The 10,865-nt window shown below is 39.8% G+C and overlaps 1 protein-coding gene across 50 annotated transcripts in view; it reads right to left on the bottom strand.

Annotated features, from left to right (window-relative positions):
• Window positions 1-233: 233 nt before the first annotated feature.
• The window catches only part of BAZ2B (bromodomain adjacent to zinc finger domain 2B), a 456,715-nt gene continuing 446,083 nt past the window's right edge, over window positions 234-10,865 (bottom strand). For 30 of the 50 annotated variants that reach the window (XM_070070785.1, XM_070070790.1, XM_070070796.1 and 27 more), the window contains 4 exons: window positions 9,080-9,345; window positions 8,687-8,830; window positions 5,697-5,841; window positions 234-390 (listed from right to left, as the gene is read on the bottom strand). In XM_070070785.1, the coding sequence (XP_069926886.1) occupies window positions 364-390; window positions 5,697-5,841; window positions 8,687-8,830; window positions 9,080-9,345 (582 nt within the window). In that variant the 3' untranslated portion in view covers window positions 234-363. Of the gene's footprint in view, window positions 391-4,398; window positions 5,842-8,686; window positions 8,831-9,079; window positions 9,346-10,865 lie in introns of those variants that run through there. The other 20 variants (XM_070070802.1, XM_070070805.1, XM_070070801.1 and 17 more) reach the window with 2 other exon arrangements.

Raw genomic sequence — 10,865 nt, 5'->3', positions numbered from 1 at the left:
CACAATGGCTTACATAATAAAACAAATTTATTATCTCACCTAGAGAAATACTCAGAGACAGTGTGACTCCAGGGTTAATTCGTCTGGTGGCTCCTGTTATCAAGAGCCCAAGTTCTTTCTCCCTCCTCACCCATCCCCACCCTCAGCGTTGTCATGACGGCTGCAGTTGCTCCAAGCCTCATGGCCTCCCACAAGCATTCCCCAAGGCGAGAGTCTGTCCCCGCTGCACACACGCACTCTCCCGGACAAGTCTCCAGAAGTCTCCCAGCAGCTGTTCCCTCTTGTGTCACTGCCCAGAAGGGTATCGTGTGTCGTCTTTAAGCCATCACTTGCAAGAGGAATGGAACTGCCGTGGCTGGCTCACTAGTCAAGATTTAGATCCTGAAGCACCTAAAAAGCATGGAAGGAAGGAAGGGAGAGAAGACAGATACTAAACTGGCAACTAAAGTGTCTTCCACATGGAGAATGTCTCTATCTTAAAAAACTACTTTACACAGTACATGTGAAAGTAACCCACATCTAAATTATCTATCAGTTTTTAACCCATAAATGGCATTAAGCAGTATATTCACCAATTATATCTTCCAGGGAGAGAGAAATTACCAAGAGATATTAACTTTGCTAGTGCCTTTCCACAGGGTTAAATGCCAAGATGCAAAATTCTCTGTCCATAAAGGTCTAGCTGAAATCCAAATTAGTTTTCCTTATCTGAGTAATACCTAAGAACTTTCAATATTTTTTAAGCTGCATATACCTGAGTTTTTTTCCTTAGCAATATCAGCTTACCCAACTAACCAGAGCAAGCGCTAATGTTTCCTCTCCTGAATATCACTGGCTGAAAAAAAATTATGTCAGTTCTACAGTCCCTGGAAAGCAGACAGGAACAGAAGACTGTATGAGACAAAAGCTACAAAAATGCACATCAAAATGGAAGCTGCTCATAGGTGTAGAAAAATCGCTTGACACTTTTCAAATCTCAACATTCATAATATGTTATTATTGAAAGGTCATCCGGATAGTCAACGTTGGCTGGGGAAGGGGAAAGGATCCCCCACTGCCGTCACTGCTGGTAGGAGCGTGGCCTGGGCCCTGTCTGGGGAATAGCATGGAACAATACAGGAAGTGAAGTGTGCACACATCCAACAACTCAGGGACACGCCCCTGTGTTTAGATCCTCGGAACTTACTTACCTGTGCATGGCTGCGTAGCAGATAACTCAGAATTAAGTGGTTTACAACAATAAACATTTATTATCTTGTGGTTTCTGTGGGCCAAGGACTCAGGAGGGGCTTAGCTGGTTAGTTCTGGCTTGGCATCCCTAATGGAATTGCAGTCAAGATGATGGGGGGGGGGGGCTTAAATCACTTCAATGTTTAATTTGGGCTGAAGGATCCATTTCCAGGGTGCCTCCGGCACTTGGCTGGTGAGTTTGCGTTAGCTACTGGCTGCTCCTTGGGGCTGCGAACATGTCCTACAGCCTAATGGTTGGCTTTACTCAGGGCAAGTGACCCAAGAGAACAAGGCAGAAGCCAGTAGTGTATCTCATGGCTTAGTGTGGGACATCACATGCCATTGTCCTGCCATTGTATGTTGGTTGCACAATCTAACTCCGATACAGCGTGGGAAGGGATTACACGAGAGCCTGAACACCGGAAGGCAAGGGTCTCTTGGGACCCCCTTGGAAACTGGTTTTCATAGGAGGTCCACATCTTCACTAGAGAGTTATTTGCAGTGACAAGCAGTTGCAGACAACTTAGGTTTTCATTCCCAGAGAAATTTGTAAGTAAAATGTGGTGTATGCCTGTGACGGAGTGCCTTGCAACACTCAAAAGTAATGAGCCTAGATTTATGCATTTTTCCCAATCAGATGAAACAGAATAAAGCAGTTAGATTCATAGCAAAATGCAACTGACAGAAGTTTAAAAACCACTGTGCATTTATGTTTTTCTCACTAGAAATTTTTTTAAAACAAATATACTGGGGCTGGTGCTGTGGCACAGCAGGTAAAGCTGCCGCCTGCAGTGCCGGCATCCCATATGTGCGCCAGTTTGAGTCCCGGCTGCTCCACTTCCGATCTAGCTCTCTGCTATGGCCTGGGAAAGCAGTGGAAGATGGCCCAAGTCCTTGGGCCCCTGCACCCGCATGGGACCTGAAAGAAGCTCCTGGTTCCTGGCTTCAAATCGGCGCAGCTCTTGCTGTTGCGGCCATCTGGGGAGTGAACCAACGGATGGAAGACTTCTCTCTCTCTTTCTCTCTCTCTCTTTCTGTGTAACTCTGACTTTCAAATAAATAAATAAATAAATCTTTTAAAAAAAGAGCAAACATACTGCTAAATAAATACATAAAAGTTCAATGGGAAAATATTAAAACTGGTTATTTATATATTTCTTATTAGTCATATCTTTGTGGAAGAGAATTTCAGTTATTTTCAAATACCTCCTTTATTATCTTGTTGGAATGAAATTCTTTTAACAAAACACAAACTTCTATCATTTCTCAATTGGAGACATTTAAAATGTAAACAACTTTGAGCAAGGTAGCCCACAAACAAAATTTACAATAAAGAGGAAATGACTGGTATCAGATCCCCCTGTGTTTAATGAGAAAAGACAAAAGGAACAGCATTTGGGGTTTCCCAAAGGATATGGTGGTGGCCCCAGGGGGCGGATTAAGAGAAGAAGCACAAAGAGATGCCATAAGGAAGGTACCAAAGACAGACCAGATCTTCCAGAATTTTGATTAAAATGAGTGCGTATAACAAATTGTACTTTTGTTTGGAACAAGAAAAAAGTCATCTGAAATTTTTTGTAATTCACTTCTTGTGAATTCCAGGTATATAGATAGATAGATAGATAGATAGATAGATATAGAGACACATTTCACCTATTTTTCAGTGTGGTTAACAGATCAATATATACATATTTTTCATATCTATATTTACTCATATGTACATATATATAGATTACAGAGCACTTAGGGCTAAAATGGGTAAGGTTCAGAGTAAAGCCTAATTTATGAAAGTTTTCTGTATCTATTTACAATTATGTGATAGCAGAGCATTAGGATAAGTTTTTTTTTAATATTTGGGGCTAACAATGAGAACAGTTTTATGGAGAAGCCCAACCGAGGGCTCTGCGAATGTGCGAGTCGTTTATGTAACGAGTTAATCACACATGTATCTGACAATTGTCACCTGGTGTAACTGCTGCCCTGCTGTGGGACAGCTACCTCTGTTGAGTCGAGCAATGAAGACAGCCGTCCAAAGCAGCAGACTTAAGTTATTTTTAGAAGAAAGTGATCATTCCTGAAAAACTTGCTTCTCCGTATTTTCTCGTTTATGAGCTCCTCAGACGCCAGCCATGTCATTATCCAAGCCCTCCCATGACTATAAACTGACACAGGTTGCTATCACTCCCAAGGCAAAGAGCTGGCCTGAAGAGGAATCCCCGTGGAGTGCCTGGTAGACACTGCCTCCTTCTCTGCCCTCCGAGGTATTTTTGATCCAGTCCCTGCCATCTTTGCTTGCTAGAGATGGACACACTGACCTGGTGACCGCTGGGAATATTTTCTTCAAACTTTCCTATCCTCCCTTTACTATGTCGGGCAGTAGACAGGACCCAAAGCTCCATAAAGGCAGGGCCTGTCTTGCTCACCACTGATGGTCCAGAGACCAGGGCAGCCAGCACTTCCTGGCAGCCTGAGCTGGTGTCTTGGGCTTACTGAGCTACTTTGCGTGGTCAGTCTTCCTTACTGACAACCAGCTTATGTGTCTACCAAAGCAGACACATCTGCCCAGATCAGAACAAGACTTAAAGGTGTACCGCAGGGGCAGTGCTGTGGTGCAGTGGGTTAAAGCCCCAGCCTGCATTGCCAGCATCCCATATGGTAACCGGTTTGAGTCCTGGCTGCTCTGCTTCTGATCCAGCTCCCTGCTAATGGCCTGGGAACGCAGCAGAGGATAGCTCAAGTGCTTGGGTCTCTGCACCTGTGTGGAAGACCCGGCTGAAGCTCCCGACTCCTGGCTTAGGGTTGCCACAGTCCTGGCCTTGGTGGCCATCTGGGGAGTGAAACAGCAGATGGGAGACCCCTCTGTTTGTCTGTAACTCTTCCTTTCAAATAAGCAAACAAATCTTTAAGAGAGAGAGAGGGAGAGAGAGAGAGAGAGAAACAGATGTACTCTAATATTTTCAAATGGGAGAAAAAAAAGGTTACGGACTTGGGAAGTGGAGACATAAGGGAGTTCAGGTCCTCTTCCTACCCCCCGCCCCCGCCCCCAGGCCACGCCTTGAACCACACTCCACTTGCTGTTCTTCTAGGACTCTGAAAACGCTTAGACTTAAATTCGCTGGCTTTTTGCAAGGACTGTACTTTCGGGTTCATTAAGAAAAACTAAAAAACTAGTTTGTAAAAGTCTTTTATTGTATCCGTGCCACACATAGTAGTGAAAAATAACACTCCTAAAAAAAAGAATGCTACCTTTTCCACAACATTTTATTTTAAATAAAACTTCAAGTACTCTTACATAGAAATACAAAAAAAATTCTGATCTATTTGCCTCCAACAGGCCACCACAACACACAGGAGATAAAACACAGTGGTTACAAATGTCTTTTAAATTTATTTCTGAGGCAAGGCAAATGGGAGGGAAATGTTTCTATGAAAAAATACTGTGTGCGTAGGAAATTGTCACAATTTTATTCCACATGGATACAAATGATTATACTTTAATTTAGGCCCTGGTGGCTTAAAATTATATAACAAAATAGAAAAATGGAAAACTAATATCCCCTACACCCTGTTTCAAAGGCAGGCACTACCAAGATTAAGGAGACGCCACAGTGTTGGTAGAGGATAATTACTGTACAAGCTGTAGAGCTATAATTACCTTCAGGCTAAAATAAAACGCTACGGTCCTCCTAAGGCATAAACAATAATGTCTGCAAACAATATATACACATAATACATATTTAAAACAAGACTTAATATAAACAATAATGAACAGTATGTACATGTCAATTCTTTTCACTGTCTTGAAATACAATTTAACTACACAAGTGATGCAGCAACATATATATATAAATGTACTTGTAACTCTACAGTAAAGTTTATTTTTGGTGCTTTTAGAGCACATCCGTGTAAACAGTTTAACTTGGCTTTGTTTTATATTTTAAAACATTCCTTGTTGTATTTTCAAGATTTAAAGCAATTTTCTAGTTCTTCCTTTTCACAGAAAACGAAGATTCTGGATGTGGTTTAATCATAAATAATTCATAAAATTAAATACATTCACTAAAAAATAAACTACAAAGTAAAAAAATGAAAAATAGATATTTATTGAGAGGGAAAGGAGAACCATTTCCCGCATTAGAGCTCTGGTGTTGAATATTCAGTGCGATTTGATATATTTTTAAATTGCTATTGCACTATTCACACCCTTTACTTTGAAAATTCTTTGGGTGTGCTTCCCTGTTCTACCTAAATTAGCTGATAAATCACACAAACCAATAACCAAGGGCCTTGGCTGTTGTAGGAGTGAAGCCTTTAAAAATTTTTCTGATTTTTTTTGATACTTATTTTAAGGAAAACAAAGTCATTATGTATGTGCCTTGCACGTTTATGTAAATATAGTTCACATTGCTGGTCTCATTTGTCCTTGTTTAAAAGGAAAAAAAAAGATTATTTTAACTTCAGCTCACTTTGAAAGTATCTGTCCACTTTTTTTCAAAATACTTCCTCATACTGTGGCCAGCTCTGCCTATGTCAGAATCATCTTCATTGAAGGTTTCACAGTTGTCAAAAACAAGCCTGACATCTACGGCGAAGGTCTCCAGGTTGGGGTACCTGGAAGAAAACAGAAAAGCAGAGATGGGTCTCACACGGCCAAGAAGTAACAAAAGGCAAGATAAGAAGTCAGACTGAAAGGAGAAAAAGAGGGGGAAAACTGCACTTAACCTGACCTAAAGCATTTCATGTTTACTCAGGTTTTACTGAGGAGAAGAAATTCGCACACAATAAGATCCCCATGTTTAAGTGGGCAGTGTAGCAGCAGTTCATCCCCACAGCTGTATGGGCCCACCTCCTCTATGACGTGCAAAGCACTGTCAACGCCCTGAAAGGAAGCCTCGCACCCAGGAAGCAGTTAGCTCTCCCTCCCTCAGGCTCCTGGCTACCATCAGATAGGGACCTATCTATTCTGGATACTTCTTCTAAATGGAATCATATTTTATATGTGGAAATTATTTTTAAAAGATTTTCCCCCACCTGACAATAAACCTTTCCTCTTAAAAAATAAAATATATTTAACATTTTAAAAAATCATTTTATTTTGGAGTCAGAGCAAGTGAGCAAGTGAGAGAGTGTCTAAACTGGCATCTTAAATGCTGGGCTAAAAGCCTACCCCTTATTTTTGTGAAACATTTTGAAACTACATGGAAGAATATTTCTTTCTGCAGAATATTCCCCACTATTATAAAAGACTAATGAGTAACGTTTGGGAGACTGGGAATCGGGAGAGAGTTCCAGCTGAGATTCTGGGTAAAATAAGGACAAGACTCCTCTGTAGCCTTCCTTTTTATAGGAGGTTGGGGCAGCTATTGGAACTCAGAAAGATTCGTTAAAGCACATACTTTCTTCCCTCTTCTACAAAGTTTAAAAAATTGGAAATATCATTTGAGTTTTGGTTCCAACACAATAGTTTGAGTTTAATAAAATAATCCCAAATTAGAGAGGCGTTAACCCGCAGCTGGCATCACAAACAGGTTCATGTACACTGCCTCCCGCTCTTTGCCACCTCCACTCACTGGATTCGTTCTCAAAAGGGAGCTGTGCTTTGGAGGGATTTTTGCTTATTTAGTGATAATTTCAAAGTCTATTTGTGTTGGAGATTTTGATATTTAAGTTCATCTTCTATCCAGGAAGTAGAGAATCATGGAAATTGAGGCTGAGATTCATTTAAACACCAAGGAAGTCTTTGATTCCATTGTCCTACCCCTACTACACATTTATTTTGATAGAAAAAGAACTACTCTTCATCTAGACAGCTTCATTTGCTTGGTTCAAACAAGAACCAGTGGTTTTAGTGGTTCTAAATGCTTCAAGAATTGGGGCCTGTCCTTTTGGTAATTAAAGAAACAAAACAAAACAGGATGGACCTTTGGCACAGGAGTTAAGAAGCTGCTCTGGATGCCCACTTCCTGCATCAGAGTGCCTGGTTCAAGTTCTGCCTACTCTGCTTCCAATCAGCTTCCTGCTCAGGTCAGTCCTGAGAGGCAGCAGATGACAGCTCAAGTACTTGAGTCCCTGCCACCCATGTGGGAGACTCAGATTGGGTTTAAGGCCCCTGGCTTTGGCCTGGCCCATCTGGTTGTTCTTGCCATGGGGGGGAGTGAACTGGTGAATGGAAGACTTCTCCTTGCCTTTCAAATAAAATGAAAATAATCAAAAAAAAAAAAAAAGAGAGAAGAAACACATAATCTTTTGGAAAGGCTGTTATTTCAGCCTTGAGAGTTGAATTAGTCATTTGACCAATCTAGTAAATCACCTGATACACACGAGAGACACTGACCATTTTGAGTTCTGCTCAATCCTTGTAAACTGGAAGTAAATCATGGAACACACTGATTTTCAGCAAAAAGAATGTCCAGGAAGAGCTAAGTTTAATGTATAATAATAATAATAATAATATAATTACAATATGAGTAGATTTTCAAAAAATTCACACAGAATGTGTATACATGAAAAAAATGTACGGATTTCAAAAATTTTTGCAACAAAATAAACGTACTTTTTAATTCTATTTTCCACAAACTTACTGAAGTACCTTGGTATATGTTGTATATTCTTTCAATGTAAACGAGTTCCTTATTCCCCCTCCCTCCTTTTTTTGATAAAATTGCCTGCAGTAATTGGCCCAGGCTACATTCAACTGAACTGCAGTACAGGAAGAAAGGAGGCAGGGGTGAATGGAAAAGGGAAGACAGCCGCGCAACTCCTGGGCATCTGCATGCACGTGGATGCCTTTGTGTGGGCCCATTCTGCAAGGGAACAGCCACGTTCTTGTGCATCCAGAGTGGGCCACTGCCCAGAACCAGCTAAATCATGCTAATAGCGGTCTTGCTTTGGCAGGAGCTTGAGGAGGTCTAACAAACACCATTAACTGTGGACAAGAAGTCATTTTACTTTTAGGATAGGATCACAAAAAAGTATGGTAGAGAAGACCAAATTGTAGTTTTCATCCACATTTGTAAATGGATTTTTCTTACTCTCCAACAACTCATAATAAAGCTTTAAACTATTAAAATTTCCAGTGATCTTCTATTTCTACATTACAGTAAGTTGAAAACACTGAGAGTCAAGTTTTGTTACAGCCACATGTACTGGTGTCAATATTCCATGGATGCCTGTACAAGATACAGGTTACAGGTTACTTACTGTGGGGAGGCACGGTTTTCTTACCACTTATCTGGGTTTGGTGCACTGCCAGTGTCAAAAGCAGATTGATCTTGCTGCTTTTTAATTTTCCTCATTTTTAACTGACTTGTCTCATACCAAATGCACACACACACACAGCACACTAAAGGAAGGGCCCTATGCCTTTGCTGTTAATTAAAATATCTTCAACTCATTAGAAAAGAACTCAACACATATCACACATTCAATAAATACTGAACTAAATTGACTGACTTACTGTCCACTACTTAGCTTCTCTCTGATCGTGGAAAAATCCATAGGCTTCTTAATAACTTTCTTATAACCAGGAACAAGTTTCAAGTTTACAGGAAGTAGAAAAGGCCAGGCATCCTCATGAGTTTCCATTTCAGTCAGGATCATACTGAAAAAAAGAATGTTTGAAATCCTGATCTATACTTTCAGCACTGGATATTTTTATTAAGAAAAGCAGTCCATTGTAATCTTCTAAGCAAAATATCAATGTAAATTATAATAGATAAAAGAATGCATTTCCTTAAACTTTATATTTTTAGTTACATTAATTGTCAGAAAATAACCTTCAGTATGATAAAAGGTTTCTAAACAAGAAAATGGGATACTATATACATATAGAACATGAAAACTGGAATACCTGCAAATAGCTAGGTCCTTGGAGTCATCTCTTTTAGGTTTCTTAACAGACGTAAAGCTGTCTTGTTTTGACAAGCTAACAGAAGTGTTTTCCTCTATTTTTCTTTTTTTGAGGTCTTTGCTCCCTCTTTTCAGCGAACTACTTGTGGAGGCAGAGTCTTCATCCTCAGTATCCCCCGTTAAAGCTACTTTCTTGCCTTTCTTTGAATCGTTGGTTTTTTTCCCTTTGACGTGAAGTTTTTTGATTTTTAGAGTTTGACCACTTGCCTTTAATTAAAAATATACATAAGTGAGGTGTAAGAGAATAACTGCTACAAACCTTCTGTTTTAAATTGTAAAGGTCTGACAGGACAAATACATAAAAAGAGATATTAACTCTAATCTAGAAGGTAGATAATTCTAGTATTTTCAAGAGAGGTCTGTGAATTTGCTCTCCCATAGTATAAGACTAACATCTATCCAGCACGGACAGTGTATTCCTGTAAATAATTCCGAGAGGTTGAAAAGGCTGATCTCATTGTAATCCATCTTTGGTACAACAGAATTTATCACCAAAATTTCTTTACTATAGATCAATGAGTTTAAAGACACAAAAGAGCACTGTTTTTTCTTCATTTATTTGAAGGAGAGAGAGATCGACATTAATTCACTGGTTCTCTCCTCAAATGCCCAGAATAGCAGGATTTGGCCAGGCCAAAGCTAGGAGCCAGGTCTTGGTCCTAGTCTCCCACACGGGTGGCAGAGACACAAGTACTTCAATCATCACTTGCTGCCTCCTAGGGTGTTCATTAGCAGGAAGCAGGAGTAGGATTAGGAAGCAAGTATTGAACCAAGACACTCCAATCTTGGACTTGGGCATCTGAACCGGCATTTTTAACTGTGAAGCCTAAAGGCCCCCCAGAACTCCTTTTTAGAGTACAATATTAAAAACAAAGGTGAACATAAACAAAAATACAGAGCTTATTAAGAAAGTCAAAGAGGTAATAACAAGCCAGGCTAAACATGGAGAAGAGTGTTTGAAGTGTCAAATATGTAGAGAAGTCCTTTTTAAGTGATACAATATACTAGAAATTGGGATTTAGTTTCTGGATAAAGAATAAAAACCACCTGCAATAAGAACAGAAAATTATAAGCTTGTAGCCGCCTGGTGTGAATAAAGCACTGGTGGTAAAAGATGTGGGAGAATGATGCCTGTGTTATTGAGGAAAACAAAATAAAAAGAAAAGCTGTGAAGAACAGTGTATTTGTCACTAAAGGATATGAACTCCAGCTATGGCTTTCTCACTAACTAGCTACAGACTTTCAGTAAAAGTGTCAGAGGCCCTGTCTTCTCATCTTTAAAATAAGAAAGATAAGCTACATATTTGCTGGGGTCATTCTAGCCCAAGAATTATGTGGCAAAAAAATCAAATGATGTCACATTGCTTATGTAATCGAACCACAAATTACACAAACATTGATGTCACAAAGAGGGTTCTCCATCCTCAGTTGAGAAATGGGGAAATAAGTCTATCTTTTGAGGGTAAATGCTCTAATAAACACACCATAAAAGAGACACATGTAAAGTCACTGGTAATATATGGTTTTATTTTTATTTTCCCAAACAGTGCATACCAAACTCCTTTAGAAAACTACTTTTCCTTTACTCAGACTATTAAATCCTAAACTGCCAGGCCATATAACCAGATCAGCCATAATTTAATGTGGGCTGTCTTCCTGCAATGAATTTGGCTGAAAACATTTCTTTGAAGTATTTCCAGCAATTTCTTTGAAGTTATCATGACCCC

This window comes from Oryctolagus cuniculus, chromosome 3 (assembly GCF_964237555.1).
Source record: "Oryctolagus cuniculus chromosome 3, mOryCun1.1, whole genome shotgun sequence".
NCBI lineage: Eukaryota > Metazoa > Chordata > Mammalia > Lagomorpha > Leporidae > Oryctolagus > Oryctolagus cuniculus.
The sequence above is the reverse complement of the archived record's forward strand: the minus strand, read 5'-3'. Positions and strand labels throughout refer to the sequence as shown.